Below are 19,561 nucleotides of genomic sequence, written 5' to 3'. Positions count from 1 at the left end.
CGTGTCAAGGGAGCGCGCGAGGAGCTAGGCTCCCCTGCGCGCACGAAGTGACACGGAGTGCGCGCCGCAAGCACGCAAGGGCGTGCTGTGATCTCTCTCGCAGTGACCAAAGGGTTCCTTTGAGAGAGTGTGGGCAACCACCGCAAGGTACGCCTGTCGCGGATCGTTGGATCACGATCGACAGGCTCGAGCTTCGCTCTCAGGTAAGACCCGGAGCAGACGAACTCGAGTACACACTGGTCTGCGCGGACAAAGGCCGGCAGACAGGAACAGTTGCGTACGCACCTTGCGATGTCTCGGAGGGGTCTCCCTTTGGGCTCCGCTCGGACAGTCGCGCGAGCGCGGCTGTCGAAGCGGTGCCGTGTTCCCGCCAAAAGGCGCCAATGAGAACAGTCACTGGGACGCCAGGGCGGAGCTGTGGCCCGAACGACAGTGACAAGTCGCTCGAGCCCCTCTCCGCCGCCTCAGGCGGGAGAAAGGGAACGGGGAGAACAACTGGGAAGCGGGCGGCGGCCGCGCAAAGGGCAGCCGCAGCAAGCCCGAATCCCACAAGTTACACTCAGAACTTGCCAGTGCAATGAACCTAAACCTGAAGTTGCAAACCAAGATGAGGTGAAAAGCAACATAAAGTACTGTAGTTCATGGTCAGGACTTTTATAGAGACTCCAATTATAGTTTGATTCAACGGCAAGTATCCGAAGGCTGTTTGCTATGCAGCACGCGCGGTGTGGATGTTCTTGATTGCATACAGCTTCCAAATTTATTAAACTGTCACCACAGAGAAACAAAAGAATGCGTCATTCCAAGCATTTAGTCGAGTATCGAGCACGCTGTGATATGTTCATGTTCTCCTTCTTTCCCCTGGCGGTCCGCGAATGGAAAGGTTTAGCCGATGAAGTGGTTAATTGCTCATCACTAGATGGGTTCAGTTCACGGCTGGCAATTGTTCCTTGAGTACCCTATATATGTGTAGCCTGACCTCTGTACAAATATAGTGAAACATGTGTCTTCAGCGTGATTGTATTGTATCATATCCTTCTTTTCCATTTCTTGTTCCATACTGCCATATAGAACTATATAAAAATTAGACAAGTGTGGATTGTCAGTATTCCTGTCATTTGCTGTTTCTATATTATGCCCCAAACCTGCAACAGCCTCCAAAAGGAGGCTAGCAGTATGTATGAAATAAAATAAACCAGTTTAGAAAGCTTGTGCCTTTCCTTGCTTTTTGGACGGAACACAAGTTCTCGGGCCATACAGGATCTGCAACTGCTATGGAGGGTCGCACAGACAAGCTAGGCGCTGCCCGATCAGTTCATGTTTCATTGTCAGTATATTTTATGTATATACTAAGGGATCCCCCCCCCCCCCCCCCTTTTTTTTTTTTCTCTCACTGTGGCCAAGGCCAGGCAGGAAAGGAAAGAGGACAGGCCATGGTCCTCTTGCCTTGTGGAAGGCGAGGGGACGGGTGAAAGGGATAAATTGAAGAGAAAGTGTAAAGTCACTAGGGGTGAGTTGGCTCCTTTTCCAAGGCTAGGGAACATTGGCCTATCTTGCATTTTCTGCCTAGCCTTGGCCACACTGCCATAAGTTGTCTCCGAGTGTAATTCAAGTCGAAAATGACTATTAGTGGGATTTGTTTTTATGCTATGTATGGCGTAAATTTTTTTTCGTGGCCAAACTGAATCTCCCTTTCATGCCTGGCGTCTGCCTATAAACTCGTCGAATTTGCGCCTAATTTAAGCGAAAAACGCCATCCTTCTGCGCAAATTAAATTTTCAAAATTCGCGGCCATTATCATCATTATCGTTTTTGTAGCGTCTCGCGCCATCTGTTGTGTATGTACACCAAAAAGAGAAAAAAACCAAAACATTCAAGATGGCTGCCTCCATGTTTTGCGCTGAGACGCATAAGTGACCGTCTTTTTTGAAGATTTCTCGTCCTGAATGTTTACCCATTACAAAGTTTCACGGTCCTCGCTAATAAATAACACGTCCCGCATCCAAGGTGCTGCTTTTTCTTGCAGGTAAGGACATAAGACGTCAAAGGGCCGCCGCACGTCCTCGCGACGGCGCGATTGTTCCCGCTATACGAGATGTTGCGTTTTGTTGCGCCGGTTGTTTTGTGCTTTATGAAAGTTATATCTTTGTGCTTAGGTTCAGAAGTGTGCACCTAAGTGCCAAGGAATGGGTGACGCCGGGACTAAGGAGGTTGAATCAGGACAAAAAATGTAGGCTTTTCTCTGGCTGTCCAAACTCTATTCTGATCTGCTTACCGCCGTTTTTGCCCGAATTCCATCGCTTTTAATATAATTTATTAACCTTTTTTCCTCGCCCAGCACATTGATGAGCACTGCGGCTACGTAGGGCCCATCGCGCGGTATTCGAGGGAGCTGCTCTTGATGGCATAGAATGCCACCACGGTAGGGAAGATTTCTCCTTTGGCTACTACTCTTGTCTGCACCCCTCGCTCTGCTGATGACATTCGAAACGGCACCGCATGTTTATTTACCTTATGGAATGAAAAACGCAAGCGGTTTAACTACTACCGAGGCACTTTTTTGTGCGACTTTTATGCTTCTGAGTGTTCTTTGCTAGAAGCTCTCCGGCACCGATGCTTGCTGCTTGTGCTAGTGGAACGGTAGAAGTAGTGGCGTTCACGGTTTACATTGCTTGAAAGCAGTTTGTCTAGTGAACACTTCGCAGACTTGCAGCTTGTGTCAGCAATACGGCTATTTAATGCAGCAAAATAGAGAAATATTAATGCCTTTGTCATGAGGCGAGCCCAAGCTTTTAAGAATGGAATTATCTAGTGGTTGCATAGCGTTTGACCCAACAGTCGGGCAGATGACTCCACAGGCTGAGAATATTTAGTCAGCCATTTCCTTTCCTGTCCTGTGTACGTACCCTCTCACTATTTTGTAATGTTGGTAATTTCCTACACCTAGAATAAAGCAGCTTGTGCTTTGCCCTGTGAACCATTTAACATTTCCTAATCTAGACTTGCTCAGCACGTGTGCCAATGCTTTTTTGTGGATAGTGCACCAATCAGGCCAGTAGAAGACTTTACTGCCAAATAGTGTCATAAGCTTGAGCTTATTGAAGGCACTGTGCAGCTGAAAAAAGCCATTTAGCAATCGCCATTCCTTGCAACTTTCAGGCTCCAGGGTGTTTCCGAAATGCAAATTTATTGAAGAACCCTGGCTAGTTTTGTTCAAGCTTGGTTGCGGGCTAGAGTGCATCATTTTAAATGATGCACATTAGCCAGCTGGCAAACTTGCACTGCAATAATTTGCACAATGCTAACGAATTAGGAACAGCCCAACAGCTTGAGTAAGCATGAAGCATGCAATAAAAATGGATTCCTCACAGTTAAGCAAGGTGCGAAACTTTTGATTATCGGTTTTCAGATGGGCATCTTATGCACAACAGCTGTGCAGGAAACATGGATTTCATGTTTGGCGAAAGGAATTTTGGCTTTGTACACATCTTTGAATGAAGCTGAGCATTGGGCTTTTCAAAATGCATCATTTCATTTTTTGCATGTGCAGCTTTGTGGCCAAGCTTTACCTTAGCTTTGTCACTGCAGCCTCCTTGCAGGTTGTGCACAAATGTTGCTTGTTTGCAAGGCAGAATCTTGTAGAAAATGTTTCTGCACTTGAACTTATGCCTACAGGTACACCAGCTGGGAAAACTTTTCATGTCGTGGATCTGTTTTCAGCCATGTTCACTTGTACCCTGCTGCGGTGGCTCAGTGATAAGAGAGTTTGATTGCTGATCCCAAGGATACACGTTTACTCTCAGCTGCAGTGGCAGCTGATGGAGGCGAAATGCAAGGCGGCTTTGTACTTTGCGATGTCAGTGCACATAAAAAACCCAGGTGGTCAGAATTTTCTGGAGCTGTCCACTACAGCATCCCTCATAGCCTGTAGACATTAAACCCCATAAACCAAACAGAACACTTGTCAACTGTAAACTTCCATGAGGAGAAAACAATCTATGCAGCTCAAAAGCAGGCCCTGTGGCTGCAGACAGTTCACCAAAATGTACATGCAAAATTAATTGCAAAATAAAGTACAATCCCTTTGTGCATGTTACATAAGGCATTGCAATCCAAGGCAAGCACAGATGGTGGAGGTAGGTGCAGCGTATGTCTAGTTATCAACAGGCAGTATTTCTGTGCATATCAGCAAAGTATATGGGGTTTTATTTCCAGGCTGTAGGAGGGCCACAATTTTAGCCTCTTGGGAACCTTTATTGTGCACTACTAATACTGCTGCATATCATACGGCCATTTTCGCATATTGCCTCTATTGAAGCAGCATCACTTTTCTATGTAAAAGTGAATATTCTAGTGTCTCATTGCAGGTCTGCAATAATCATTGTAAAAATGTTGAGAATCTTTCAGACGACTGTGTACAAACTTGACTAACTACACATAACTTTCCGCATCCACAAAACCATATGCTGGCTTAGTCCTTTATCTTGGAGCTTCATTTGTCATTGGCAATTGTGCCAGTATTGCCAGTGACAAGTGGCACTTGTCCAACCTGCTCTTACATTGCTTGCACTGCCAATGAAAAAGGAATAGATTTGGTAAATACATTGATTGCATTTTCAACTCTACAGAGCCATAGTTATCCATGGAAAAAAAATGCGCATTTCAGTCTTTAGCACACATTTTTGGCATGACAAAAGTCACTTTATGATAGTGCCACACACAAAGAGTGCCGGTGGCGGTGATGCCTCAAAAAAAAAAAAGAGCTCTTTCGTAAAGTAGTTCAGACAGCAGCTTTGCTGACAATCTAGTATTGTAACTGACAGTTACTCTGACCCCGTTTGCGATGTGCATACACTGGTAAAAAAAAAAAAAACTAAGATGGCGAAGTGACAGCATGCTTTACTAATGAAGGAAACTTTTTTGAATTAGAATGGTATGAAAAACATTACAACTAAACCTGGCGATGTTAGTATGTTTTTCGGGAGTTAATTTGGCAGTTACAGGGTTAACGTGCAGCTAACTCCATATAATTAGCATCAATTAAATGCTGTGTATCTTGGGGACCATCATTAACAATGTCATGCATGTGAGCCATCACATGCTTGAGTTCATTAAACATACAAAATACGTAGGCACCTTTTATTCAGATAGCATTTGTATACAAAATCAAAAGCACCATGGCAATGTCAGAAGCAGCTTAGGCATATAAGCACAGCCTATTTTGAACATGACGTGGAACAGGTTCCTTAGCCCTCATATTTTTCAGAGTCGGCTAACAAACAGATGTGCATTTGCAAAAACCTGCATGGTATGCAGATGAGCCATTCCTGCCACTAACAAAATGAGCCACTTCACAGATTTCCATATGGTCCTTCCAGGTTTTGAACTCTGCAAAAAGAAAGATTTTCCAAGTTGTCAAAAGTGAGTCTCAAAAAAAGACAGCTAGAAACAGAACTCTTGTAGACTGGAAAATACAAAATACAAAAAAAAAGTACAGGTATTGCCAACACCAGCAGATTGCACAAGTAAACTGCGTATGTTGACATCAATTTTTGGAAGCAGATTTCAGAGGCTAGGCTACACTGCCATGCAGTCAGCCATAACTACTGCTGGATGAATGTCAACATATCCAAAATGAGCTAGATAACTTCTTATAAGTTGTCCTTTGTGTGCCTTTATAGAGGCTCTGACTAGGTTCAGACTTGGCAAATAGACTTGTCCTCCACACTCATCGGTTCTTTACGATGCCGCCACTGGAAAGGCCTAAAGCTTTTCCTAGTGATTCATTGATTTGAACGACAACGTCTTCGATGGAACTCTGCCTGGTTGGGTACTTGAAACAAAAGTTTAAGAAACACCATCACCAACCAAATTTTTTATTAGAACCCGACGTTTCGGGACCAACTTGGTCCCTTCCTCAGGGGCGACTGAAGTTTGAGGCCCGCAGTAGCAGGCACACGTGGCGAAGTCCAATTGTGTAGCAGAGCCAGGGTAGCGTCCCCGGATTCCTGTTCACTGCTGCAGCTGTCAGCCGGATGAACCGAAAAAAGACGCGACGTCTTTTGAAAGGATTGGTCTCCACATCAAGTATGTTCACCTCGTCAAAGGTGATTTTGTGGTCGGCACATTCACAGTGCTCGGCGAGGGGGGTTGCTTTTCGAGTTCAATTGCCGGGCGTCATTTTTGTGCTGCAATATGCGCCGACAGATTTTTTGTTTCGCCGATATACGAGGCAGAGCACTCGGAGCACGAGATTTTATAAATAACGCCTGGTTATTTTTCTTTGGGAATACGGTCTTGTGGTAGCGGCAGAAAACGGCAGACTGTTGAGGTAGGTTTGTGCGACACACAGACGTGTTTGCGCAGGATGCGTGCAAGCGCATCACTGGTGCCCGCCACGTATGGGAGCACAATGCGAGGGCGCTTCGTCGTTTCCGTGCTGACCGACCCTCTTGTCCTGCTAGCTCGACGGCGGGAAGCACATTGGAATAAAGGCGCGTGTATAGACATTCTTCTTCAGATTGGCCAAGCATAGGCCGCTGCCTGCTACTGCGGGCCTCGAACTTTCGTCGCCCCTGAGGAAGGGACCGAGTTGGTCGCGAAATGTTGGGTTCTAATGAATAATTTGGTTGGTGATAGTGTTTCTTAAACTAGTGGTTCATCACACCGATTAACAAGCTAATGGCAGAAGGAGCACAGGTAACTTCTTCAAGAGCCTACATATGCTCTTTGCAACCTTGTGTTCTTATTCCATCATTTACTATCAGCCAAAAAGAACTCAGCACTTTGTTTGACAGCATTATCTGCACACTGGATTCACTTTCAGAGTTTATTTCGTTGCAACAAGGTGCCAATCACGACAAAGGCACTGGTCATTGAACAACAGAATGCTCAGTGCTCAGTTTAAAGGCAGCAAGGAAACAGAGGTAAACCTGCCAAGTACAATGATCAAGAACAATGTAGAAGCAGTGTTGTGTTGTGGCAATTATTCGAGGTAAATCTGTGCATCATCATTGTACAACAAAAAGAGTAAAAGCTGCGTCCAGGTGGCGTAAAGCGTGAAAAAAAAAGAAAAGCTTTACGGTATGACTTCCCTCTCAAAGAAGCATCGGCCCAATGCTCTACATTGAATAGAAAGGTAGGCAAAAATAAACATCAAGCAAAATATAAACACAGTGCCCATCAGTTATAATAGGGCTTTAGGCACACAACATACAATTTCTGGACATGTATCATCCCTGGGGTGCTGTCAGCAGCATCTGGGGACAATTCCATAGCCCATTTCATCTAGATGAGTGAACTTGATTTGCGGAAACAGCAGCATAAAATTTATGGTTTTCATTAAATCCACGATGGTGATTCAGCATCCAAACCTAAAATCGGTCTGCTGGCTTGTAATCTTCATTGTCATTGTAGGTTACGTTAGGCATTGGTGCCTTGCTGGCTTTTTATGCGCAGCTGGGCGAGTCGTCGGGCTACTTCTGCACGCTGAAGGTGGGCAGTGACACTGAGGCTTTCCTTTTCCGTTACATGTGGCATCAGCATGACATTGAGCACTGTATTAAGGCGAAAGCCTTTAAAGGGAAACTGCTAGATTTTGTAGTTGTAGATTTTGATGAGTTTCAAGGAATCAAACGATTACAGGTTCCAGGTTAAGCATGCAAGATATCTTCGCGCTAGCGTTTCAAACAATGGCGCAAATAGCGATTTAAACCGCTTCAGCTATCGAGCTTCTCCTCACCACACAGCGACGCTTGGGGGGCACATAATGACATCATTGACGGCACCAGTATGTTTCCCGCATAGAATGGCTTGGTTGGGAGAAGTAAAAACAAGGCTACCAAAATTGAAGGCCCAGAAACATTGTTTGATGGCGTCAAAAAAGGCACCGCATGATGTGGGCGAAGGTAACGTAAAGAAAAATTATTACCGTCCGTGATGTCATCATCTAGCTTCTACGCAGTCCTTCAGTGCTGTGAGGAGAAGCTCGAATTGTAATCGTTGATTACTTCATCAGTTTTAAAGATAGCACACAAACACTTTGCAAGCATTACCGACAGCTTATGGAGAGTCAAATTCTTGAATGTCGCAGAATTCTCGAAAAGTGATGCAGCTGCGCTTTAATGGCTCATGCTGTCGGCGTTCGTTCGGTCACAATATAGCTTTCAATCAAATTACATCACCTGAAACCGAAACTAATGTCATCGGAAAGGTAAAAATCCTGCATCCACCGGGAATCGAACCTGCATCCCTCGCATCGCCAGCCTAAGCTTTAACCAACTGCGCCACGCCCGGGATCGTGAACTGCACATATATCTTGTCTACAGTGATTTGGTTTGGTTTGCGGGGTTTAACATCCCAAACGACTCAGGCTATGATAGATGCCGTAGTGCAGGATTCCGGAAATTTCGACCACCTGGGGTTCTTTAACGTGCACTGACATCGCATAGAACACAGGCGGCCTTGCTTTCGTATCCATTGAAAAGCGGCCGCCGAAGCCCGGATTCGATCCCGCATTCTTCGGAACAGTAGTCGAGCGCCGTAACCACTGCACCACCCCGGCGGGCCCTTGTCTATCATGAGGATGAGTTAAAACACACATCATAATTCTCCTTGTCTGCGTGATGCTAATGCGGCCACTCCCCTTTGTAGCGAGGGATCACAGAGTTCTTCATTGGGCCAATAAATAAAGGAGTAGAAAAAGAACAAAAACTATACCAACTGCTGTGCATTGGTCAAAAGTCCAGAAAAAAGAAATGAGGAAGGAAAAGGGGGGAGTCCTTCAACTTTTCGTTTACGCCACCAGTCAAGGCGGTGCTTTGTCATCTCTACTGCCCTACCCAGGGTGTGCTCTTTGGGTGGTGACATCGACTGCAGACCAAGTGCTGTCGAAAGAGTCTCCATCAGTGCTGATGTCGCAGTTGTAGGGGGGAGGGCCACAGTTTCGGGCACTCGATCACAACATGCTGTATGGTTTTATCGGCTGCGTCGCACTCGGAGCACTTGTGCGCAGAAAACCACTCCGTGCCTCGCAGAGTAACCCGTTGCCGTCCGCTGTCTCGTGTGTTGTCATAGATGTTCTCATTAGCGATCGTGTGTTTTGTGCTGGAGTCCACCGCCAGGGATGACTTCGCCCGTGCTTCGCTGTGCCATCTCTTCATTTCTGCTTCTCAAACCTGGTTATGGATCTGCTCTCTCCACGCAAGCTGGAATATCTCCAACAGGCCGGCTTGTGGAATTCCGTACTCCTATGCCAACCTTCGCGTTCAAAGCATCCATCTGGTGTTGGAGCACTTGAGTACGATGTACTTGTATACCTCGCTGGACCATCTATGGCGAAGTGCTCAGCCGGCGCTGCAAGGCAAGCTTGCGGTTGTCTCACATGCGACGATAGTAGCGCTGACAATGACGCTGCAATTAGTGATAATGACAATGACGGCATTAGCAATGATAATGGTGCATTTCGTTGATAATGATAATGAGAGCAAACGGATGCACCGTGTGCACCAGCAACGCTCAGCCTTTCGCACTTCTGCAGTGTAGATTCCACAGTGCTTTTGGAATTTTCGGGCTCCCTGCCATACACAAGGTGGAATAGAGTTGACCTGCTTCTCCGCTCCTAGCCGGCAGCAACAGCGCGGCAGGCTACTGTGCTGACATTAAAGCGAGAAACTAGTTACATCGGCTTAACTTTCAGGCCGACTGACTGTTAATGCATGCAAGGAGGACAATGCCACGGACAACGAGAAGTGGGTTTTTTACACGACAGATATTATGCTGTGCTTCTCGCTTTCTACAACGATAATTAGTCTGAAGAAGCCTTTGGCCCTTTGCTTCGGCGTTGCGAGTCAGGTAGTCAGTTGCTACTATTATCCACTTATTGCTAGATGTCAATGTCGGGAAATGACCTAGTAAGTCCATGCCGATCTGTTGAAATGGCCTCACAAGTGATTGGTTTGGTTGTATATCCTGCAGTCTTGTTAGCAGTGTTCGGTGGCGTTAGCAGTCGCAGTAACTCCTGACATAGTGCGTGACATTAGCAGATAGACGAGGCCAATATGGGCCAATATTATTTAACCTGAATGCGACTCAGAGTAAAATAAAGTTTAGACGCCCAGCTGTGGGCTCATCATGAAGTGCCTGTAGGATTTCATCGAGAAGGCCCACAGGGACAAGTAAGTAGGCGGTCAGGGTGCGAACGCCATTATAAAGCGCAAGGGAGGCTAGTCCACGTTTGAACACTCTTAAGTGGCAAGGATGACTTTCCTTCAAGGTAGTCGAAGTCTGAGTGCTGAAGTTGCGTGAAGTACGCCCCAAAATAGCATCGTTATTGTCTTCTTCCAGCACTTTTGGACAGGGGCTCGTGAAAAGCAGTACCATGTGTGCGTGGCCAAAATAGGTGTTTAGAGCAGCTCTTGGAGCAAGCAAATATGCTTTTTGGAGCAGCTAAATGGAGCAGAAAGCAGGACAGACGTTCTGAAACAGCTATGGAGCAGAAATGTTAATGTTTTATAGCAGAAATATCGGCTTTTTGAAGAAACTTCAGAGCATGTGGTCAATTAAATCTCCAATAAGTCATAAAGGCCTTTCTACCCTTCTTGGCAGCAGAAATTGTGCTGCTTACAAACAGGCCCGCTGTGTTCTGAAGATGTTTTACTGCAGACTGACTGTAACCAACATGTGACCAGCGTGCAATTTAAAGGCCCATTCACGATTGAGGATTGCAAAGGGTGTGCGATTAAGGAACCGCTCAGACTGACCGATGTTCACACTTGCAAAGGCAAACCGTGGGTCGCTTTCCCAAATTGGCCTCATTCAGAACGAGACTTGTCGACCTTGACTGCTCACCAAAACAGAAGCCGGATGTAAACCGAACTTCGATTCATATCAACTGTGTTGCTGATTGGTTACCGATTTAAGACCAGGAAGGAAACGTTGGACATGTACCTTTTTATATATGGGAGCGCTTGTTGCTAAACAAGCTAACTCTCAAAACGTAAGAATAATGTGCTTCAGATTGTATGCTTAAATAATACAGCATGAGCACATCTATTTTGGCCTTCTCGACAATCTCTAGACGAAGCCCAAAACAAGTCCAAGGATCGCTAAGGTTGCGCACTATAGTGAAGGCTTGCCAAAGTAAAAAAAAATATGCGAATGAAATATTTTTGCTGAAGAAAGAAAAAGGCTCTCAGTGACCACAATCCACGGCATGCATGCAAGAGTGCCGCAGTCACCATGAATAGCAGAAAACATGGGGATGATATCGTGTGACGTCAGCGCCCAAGGTTGCCAAACCATAAAGCTGCTTTCGCTATTAATAATAAAAAATCATTATAAACTATCTACTGCACTGAAATCTCAAATTTGGAGGATTTATAATTAACGTGAATGGAGTGAAATGCAATAATCAGTTTATGCTCAAATTTTAGCTGTCATGACCCCTTTAAGTGAATATAAATAGTTCAAGCATATGGTACCAACATAAGAAACACTACAGAATTATATGAAAATGTCACTGAACTACGAGCACGTGAATGAATTAAGCTGCTAAATTTGAAAATAATACACAAGACGCGGGCAGAGTCATTAAACAGAGCCCTAGAATATAATTTTTTCCATCTCCTCACCTTCAGGTGCATTATCTGCTCTGGTTTAGAGCTCTGCTCTTAGTTTAGTGACTTCACATAAAAACAGAACCTCATCTGGACGTAGAACTTCTCTATGCGAAGAGTAATTTTTCTGTCATTTTCAATTTTTCTGTCCAGGCTCGGGAACCTCTGGGCTTTTCAAAAACATCGCAAAATTATGAATGCTGCTTGTCTTAATCTCAATTATTGAAATGAAATAAATAATTTAAAGAAATCGAATTTTCCAGCGTGTTTACGAGCTTTGCAAGCTCTGCAGACGTATAAAGAAGACCTCGGTGGTCAAAATTTGAGATGAATTTGTTTTTTTTTTTTTTTTGCACACATAATTTGCTCAAAATTAGATACAGAATAAGTACTACATTTTGATTTGTGCCTGAACTTTCGAGCCACATATCTTGCAATATACCGGGTGCACGAGGCATTTGAGGATGCAATGTTGGCTTCAGGCAGAGAATATCTCCAGCAAATATATATATATTTTCACCAAACTTTAGGAGATATTTCTCTTACTGTTTATTTTCACATTACTCAATGAATTCGCCACTTGCAGCAATAACCAATTCAATTCGGCTTCGGAAATGGCTGCATGCACGGATCAGGTGGTTCTTAGAGGTACTGCCCATTGAGTTCGCAGTGGCGACCTTAAGAGTTTTTTGTGTTATGTGGCATTTTGTCGGCTTCTCTCTCAACGACGCCGAGTGTATTCAAATCTGGACAACTAGGAGGCCACAAGTTGGGAGTGATGTGGTTATTGGAAGTTGTTGGCCAGCCACTCGTGGGTGACGCAGGCGGTGTGGGCGAGAGCCGAATGTTGCTGAAAGATACAAGGTTTTCCTTTCGAAACAGTATCAGTCCAGGGCTTCACAACGGTGGCAAGCACCTCTGCGTACTCGGCAGCATTAACGCGGAGTCCTTCTGCAAAACAGTGTGGCAGCATGACATCACCCTTGTTGCCGACGGCTGCTGACACCATCACAGACAGAAATTTTGTCTGCAATGCTGTCGGCACCTCATTAGCGCTTCCGTAAAGCCATCTTTCATTATGGCAATTAGCTTTTTGGTCTTGATCGAAGTTCTTTTCATCTGAAAGAAAAAAAAAAGCATTCCAGGCTCTTCAGCTTGCCTAGCAAGCGCTTGGACCAGAGCAGACGATTCTCCCGAGCTTTACCAGAAAAGAATTGCGGCCTCCTCATGACACAGAAATGGTACCTCACGTCCTCGTGCACAGCAAGCCTGGCAGCTGACTCTACGACATCGAGCTCCTTTGCAATGTCCCACATTGACTTCTCTGGGTTGTCACTCACGATGACTTGCAGCCTCTGAAGAAAATCAGGTGTTCTGACGACGTCTGACCGCTGACTGTGCTTTTTCCTTTTCGCCACAGATGCCACGTCACCGTCACAGCACACTAGTTCTGTCCGCACTTTGTTAACGAAAGGCTTCGCAACATTTAGAAAGTTGGCAATTTCCAAGTCGCTGTGGCGCACGGCCAGTGCGATGAGGACTGCATGGCGTTTCATTTCCTGTGTCAACTTGTACGCTTCCATTTTTCAACAAACTGCGCAGTATAAATGATAGGGGTCAACCAACAAGAAGCCGCATGCCTAGATACATATGCTGAGCCTGCTGGTGTCTATGGCGATAAGGAGTAGTAACCTCAAATACCTCATGCACCCAGTGAGCTACGAGACTGCTATAACTGTGCCTAGTGACGGGCAATCAAAGTAGCTTCAACGTCCTCGAGCCCTCCCTCGTGAAGCAAGTGGTCAAATTCATCATTCGCAAAGAACACGCAGTGAGCAAAAAAAAAAAAAAGAGAGAAATTACACGCTCTCAATTTGTGTTTGAAGTTTTCAGGTGCAATCAAATCCATTCGCTACAACCCATCATGCTTCGAAAATCTTAATGAAAAGCATGGGTAAAAAATTGTTCAGAGTGCAATACGAAAGACCTGCAGTAGACCTGCAAGTAGTGCTAAAGGAACACTGAAAGAAAAAGTAGGCTTGCAGCGATGGTATACTGGCTCCTAATCACAAAAACACCACTTTCACTGAAAACAAAACTCTTATAAGGTAGAAAAAAGAGAACAGAAATGCAGGCATTGCAGAAATACAGAAATCGCAAATGCATGCACAATGACATGTAAGGGATCCCGGAGGCTGCCTAACATGTATTATGGTTGCATGTTTGAATTGTTAACTTTTGTTTCAAAAATGGCAAAAAGACAGGCTAAATAATGGGAGCCAAAAATAAATTTGCGCTTGGCAGTGCCACAGGCAGTCAGTTTCGTTTTGGCGTTTTGGTTCTTTGAAGTCACAGCTATGCATTTGGCATCACCACATGGTTTCATTTTTGATATACATGCTTTGGTTTACAAGTGCGGAGCATCAGAGTTTTCCTCTGATGAAGTTCATGCCTCAGTAAGCGCTTCTCTATTGAAAAATCTGGTATGAAATGCACACAGGATTAAGTTACAACTTACTGGGCAGAATAAACCTGCACAGACCCGAGTGGAGCTGGGAAAGAAAAGAAAGGCTAGAAAAAGTAAGATTTAAATTGCATGGGTGCTTAAGGGGAAAAAAAAAAAAAAAAAAAAAAAAAAGCGAAAAAAAAAATGAAAAAAAAAAAAAAAACGGCCTCGAACAGGATTTAATCCTAAGTCCTTTGGAGTTTTAACTGAATGTCTTAGCCATTGCGCCACACGAACAGCTGAGACCTCTCGCATTACATTACTTGTGTAGTGCAATTGCATCCCAAGTGTGCTGAATGCTTTTGCTGGCTGTTAATAGTGTCACCGATGTCTCATATCTATGATAAGCATAGGAGTTTGCCAAACTATCTCGTAATATTTCTATTTCTCTATTTTCTGCTGTCCCAGCGTGCATGCACAGACCTTACTGGCACATCAGTTTGCCATCTGCAGGGCAGCGACGTTAGAGTACACCACATAAGGTGCAGGCACCCAAGGAAGCATTGAACGAAAGGGAGCTAAGTTGGTTCATATTAAGAAATACAATAGTGAAGGAAACGAAATAAATTGAGCAAAACAGGCCCTGTGTACCCCTTCTTTCTTTTAACTTTCTGCCACAATGCATTGTTCACGCCTTGCTGCTATTCAAAAAAGACCATCTGTAGCAGTCTTTACTCGTCACTCGTGATGGTAGCTCGGCAATGTTAGTGGCCGCATCCATAGCTTCGCTAGCTACAAACTTTGCCGCCACGCCGGCATTCGTACATTCTATCCTGTTAGTCAAGTGACCTCAACTCTAAAAAGCACCGCATGCTCTGTGGGTGCAAAGGTCAAGATTCACTGCGAGAACTTTGCAGTCAAGCTCAGGATCTATGCCTGGTGCAAACAAATAGACGGCTTTGGCGAACTGTAGCTTTAATTTCAGCTGCTGCTAGATTGCGCTGCTCGCTATGCATCAAGAATCACGGAGTCTATGTTTACACCATCGTTTGCATCATTTTCCCAAGTCTAAATCCCTTGGAAGGAAAACAGACCTCTTCAACTTCAAATCGAAATATCTCGGCAATAAATGTGTCTTGCTGCCGGACAAGTGACAAAAAAGTCACGAAACACTGCACTACTGAAATCTGGCAACAAAAAATATTGTGATGGGTCCCATACTGCAGAAAATCTGGCATCCATGAAAAATTATGGGCATGTATCTGGCAAGTGGCAGGAAGGTGACGCAGCACTGCAATGACTGTCCGCCAGGTTGTGTGACATCACAAGGCCACATGACATGACCAAGTCAGCAGGTGCTGCCACACAGGGTGCTTTTTATGGTATCAAGTTAAAAAGGAAAACAAAGAGAACATCGCTTGGAGCAATTACGCACCACTATTTGTTTCTTGCAGGTGTATCCGTGACAAAGGTTTGTGCATGCAGGGCTACCTGGAATCACTTGAGGCAAATCCTTGAAGCCTTTGTTATGAAATATTAAATATTGCAGAGGTTCAGCTCTCTTTGAACCAAGTCAAAAGCATTAGCCATCGGCCGGTGCCGCATTTGTAGCTGCCGCTTCAGTCTTGGCTTGATTCCGCTTTTGGTAAGCTTCTCGGCAATAGGCTAGTCTGGCTTCTCGTTCGATGTCTTGGCAACCTGTCTGGCATGGTTGCAGTCTCTGTCTTTGGCGCAAGTGGATTCCTCTACACCACACTGCCTCCTTTTGTCATGCCGCGTGGTGAATTCACCCAACACTATGCTCGCGGTCTCGACTGCACTTACCCAGAAATGTTTTAAAGCAACGAACAGAATATGGGCACACAAAACACAGACAACAGAACATGTTGGTGCCGCTGCAAATGAATGAACAACGAAATAGCTATTAGAAATGACAGCAGTGCCTACTCTGCTGGCAGAAATCTTGAGCAAAAATTTCTCATCAATTGGCCCTAATTGGCTATACAAGGCCATGCGACATTTTCCCATGAAAATAGCAGTGACTGAAATTTTTCATACTTTCACAATCATCTTCTAGCAAATAATGACCTCCTTTTGTTTCGTACTACATGCGCCATAGTGTCAGCAAATAAATTGCAATGCTGTTTGTACAGCAAGCGACTGCAGGCAAGGGACACGTCTGGGTGATATTTTTGAGGTAGTCGTGTAAGCAAGTTTCCAGGGCAAAAAAATTATGGCATGTAATTTCTTCCTAACAAAGATTACCAAAGTACTGCCTGCTGAGAACTTATTCTCGGCAAATAATTTCAACAGTGTATGGAGCAGAGCATGAATTCGGGCAGCCCGAAAACTTGGGCCGGGCTGGAAAATTGCCGTTTTTATGGGTCAGGACCTGGCTCGGCCTTGACATGCAGGCCTGGGCTTGCAGCTAGCAGTGGCGGAACGAGGCCAGGCTGGGTAAAGCTGTGTATGGCTTCTTTTGGAGATGGAATTCCAGCACTAAAATCATTCCGGTGGTTTATGAATAAACCACTACTAGTACATAGGTTGACAGAGAATGAGAGAAAGCTCATTTGTAAACAGAGTTTAATCAGTGACACTCGGTGTTTTGTCCAAGTAATTTAGTACGAACATGCCGGGCTGCATTCAATGACACAAGTGAAAAAAGTTAAAAAGGAAAGGCTCAAAACTCGATAGCGAACTGTACTACAATGGAGGTGTTATGAAGTGCTGTAACCTGTCAAGGCTGAATCGCATGCACGCGAAAACTCACGCGAACGCGAACGCGACGGCGGCACGCGTCGCGCGAAGCCTTCGCGCGAACAGAAATGCATGTGTCGCTTGGCTCGTCGCTCGGATCTGCCGAAATAGAAAATTTCGCTCGTTCGCCCGGAAGTGAGCGTACGTCACTGCCGCTCATTTCGCATGCTTTCTTTATTTTGCTGTGTTGCATTGTGACTGTGCATTACCGCGTAAACATTTCGCTTTGTACGAACAATGGTGGATAGCCAAGGATTCAAAGAACGTCTAATCGCAACCGAAACAACAATAGAAACAAGGGGTCACGTGACTATTCGTGCCGATTACAGTGCAAGCAGTGCAAGTTCACACACATTCGATACTGTTTGCTGTAAATACATTTTACTTTGCCATGTTGTCGCAAAATAACGTTAATTCTTGCAATCGTTATGACCGTTGTTGGATTTGGCAATAGTTTTGATGGTGTACTAAGCCACTATGCCAGCCAAATGCCAGCTACTAAGCCACTATGCCAGCCAAATGCCAGCCACACAACCTACACAGAGCGTTGTCGCCGTTTCGCTCGGTTCGCGCTGTCGCGTGCATGCGTCTTCCCCAGTAGGCGACGGAGCGAACCATGATCGCTTACGCCGCGCCGCCTTGTCGCTTCGCTCACTTTTTCGCTCACATGCGTTTCCCGCTTCATGCATGACACAGCCCGTTTGCATAAGCACGTGCCTACTGAAGTACTCAACACCATCAGCTTAGGATTTCTCAGCAATCAGTGAGCAAGAGGGTAGCTTCTAACCTTTGTGTTACCGCTAACGGCTGGACATTTGAAGCCTCATAACAGCCCCTGGACAAGGACCTTCAATTGACTGCTCGGCAGGCAGCCATCTGTTCATAAAAATTCTGACTGTCTGCTTTGCCCCCCCCCCCCCCCCCCCCCCCAAAGAATGTCTCTACGCTATAATAAATGCTGTAGGATAACAGCTTATTGCTTTAGGAATCTTTACATATCCAATAACATATACATGCACAATGAACAGATGAACAGACACTACCGCTTTTCGTCTCCACAGAGATGTGACAATGTGGCTGTGATTTCTTCAATGAATATGTAAATTTTGTTTTTTTCTGCCCTTGCCCACTCATGTTCCTGGGGCAAAGTTGCCAGGGGCAGTCTTTTTGTAGGTGATTAAGCAAAGAACTTGCACCAAGAGCCAATTGCTTATAAGGAGTCATAGTTAAAATGCCCGTAATCCATACCTTTTAAATGTACATTGTGCTAGATAGCTTTACATAAAATGTCTTGTCAAAATATTCTTCACCATGCCTTTGCTTCTGTCGGTGCTTTAGCTGTGCCCTTCTCTACCAAGAATATTTTGCAAGGTTTGTCTCTCATCTTGATTTACTGTTATGTGCTAGTTAAGCAATACATTTTTAAGGCGTCTGTTCAGACTTACTTTGCAGGTTTGGCACAGGCCCTGTCGTGGAAGCGCAGGCCGGGTCCGGGCCATGTAATCATTGCCGATGGGCTTGGAACCATGGATCCGGGATGGTCTTCAAACGTGGGCCAGGGAAGGGGCTGGAAAATCCAACCCGTGCAGGGCTCTAGTGAGGAGTGTAAGAAACTAAAGGTACAGGAAAAAAAAAATCACACACACAAAAGGGGAGCTCAGTAGCGAGTTCATTACTTCGAAGCACCGCTACGTGGTCTCCGTGCTACAATGGAGTTGTCTAAACGGTATTTACGTTACCATTTCTGTTGTCTCAACAGAGCTTATCCTTTTGTCGTACCCGACGCAAACTAGGCAAAATTTCATCAAGGGTACGCAGAATATCATCCATATAGCTGCCGCTTTTAGCTGTGAAAGGTTCAGTGCTAGTTTCGAGCTTTTGGTGCTCAATATGTATCACTAGTTTCAAGCTAGTGATGCTCGAGCGATATCATGGGCAAGTACTTTACCAGGATGTGATCAAAACGAACAGCGTATGGAGAATCGGGGCCAAGAACGTAAAAAGCATAAAATGAGCTTCGTCGCCCTAAGCAGCTAATCACTGACGAGTGCCGTGAGTATCTGGTTGATAGAAGACAAAGCATCAAGCGCCAGTTAGCAGCATCATAAGACAGTGCAGTGCTCGCCTTCAACAGTGCTAAATTGGCGCGTGCTGCAAGTGCATACCTTGGCACAAATCCCTGCAGTATGTGACAAATAAGAACGGTAAGCGGACAGCATATAACCACGAACATTGCACGCAAAACGGGCAGCTAAAATTTGAACATGGCGGCACCTTCATTGGCATGCTTTGTCCACAACTAAAATCTTTTCACAGACCGGGCACTAACCTTTCTGTACCGAAGCCGCAGCAGATGTGCCAGAGTTGTTCATGGCGCGCACGCCAGTCAGTTCGATCGCACCCGTCCGTGCAACAGGCACAGTCTCGTTTACTACAACAAAAGCCACGGCACCAAACCGCCGCCGCGGCACCGGCGGCATCCCCAAGCAGGGTGGGTGGCGGGCGATGAGCGGTGGCCCGCCGGCACGCCGTGCCCCCAACTAGGGACAATCCGACCTAGGGATTGCTAGGGATTCAGGGCGGCTGTCCAGCAAAAATCCAGGCAACACTGGCATTATTCATGGCGAGTTTTAGCCGCTCCCATCCCAGCAACCAGGCGTTGTCGATGATCGTTTGAATGTACCGCTTCCTATCAACGCCTGCTGCGGTCCTACCCTCACCCCACGTCAGAACAGGAACC

General features: G+C 45.4%; 1 protein-coding gene and 1 long non-coding RNA gene across 4 annotated transcripts; one reads left to right on the top strand and one right to left on the bottom strand.

Moving 5' to 3' along the window:
* Positions 1 to 1,435: 1,435 nt before the first annotated feature.
* On the top strand, positions 1,436 to 4,713 carry LOC146189079 (uncharacterized). Its single transcript, XR_014707633.1, has 2 exons — positions 1,436 to 2,230; positions 2,339 to 4,713. It is a non-coding gene; the product is annotated as an uncharacterized LOC146189079 (long non-coding RNA).
* Positions 4,714 to 5,125: 412 nt separating this feature from the next.
* On the bottom strand, positions 5,126 to 19,412 carry LOC146189078 (uncharacterized). 3 transcript variants are annotated; one of them, XR_014707632.1, is made up of 3 exons: positions 19,151 to 19,399; positions 18,267 to 18,434; positions 5,126 to 5,388 (listed from the first exon to the last, which is right to left on the bottom strand). XR_014707632.1 is itself a non-coding variant. In XM_084604012.1 (3 exons), the coding sequence occupies exons 1-3, from the start codon at positions 19,299 to 19,301 to the stop codon at positions 5,352 to 5,354; spliced, it is 336 nt and encodes a 111-aa protein (XP_084460138.1). In that variant the 5' UTR covers positions 19,302 to 19,412; the 3' UTR covers positions 5,126 to 5,351. The 3 variants fall into 3 exon arrangements, 1 of the variants encoding a protein (XP_084460138.1); XR_014707631.1 differs by having other exon boundaries at positions 18,267 to 18,388; positions 19,151 to 19,382; XM_084604012.1 differs by having other exon boundaries at positions 18,267 to 18,414; positions 19,151 to 19,412.
* Positions 19,413 to 19,561: the final 149 nt, after the last annotated feature.

The sequence above is a fragment of the Amblyomma maculatum genome, chromosome 5 (assembly GCF_055883805.1).
Source record: "Amblyomma maculatum isolate TAMU_Amacu chromosome 5, ASM5588380v1, whole genome shotgun sequence".
Lineage (NCBI taxonomy): Eukaryota > Metazoa > Arthropoda > Arachnida > Ixodida > Ixodidae > Amblyomma > Amblyomma maculatum.
This window is presented reverse-complemented; position numbering and strand designations above follow the sequence as displayed.

Bases quoted from the DNA above. Each gene is read 5' to 3' on its own strand.
- LOC146189078 (XM_084604012.1), bottom strand. From the start codon at position 19,301: ATGCCGCCGGTGCCGCGGCGGCGGTTTGGTGCCGTGGCTTTTGTTGTA. The intron at 18,415-19,150 runs GTTAGTGCCCGG...ACTCCTCACTAG, and splicing joins TGCGGCTTCGGTACAGAAAG to AGCCCTGCACGGGTTGGATT. The intron at 5,389-18,266 runs GTAAGTCTGAAC...TTCTTTTTGCAG, and splicing joins GCCTGTGCCAAACCTGCAAA to AGTTCAAAACCTGGAAGGAC.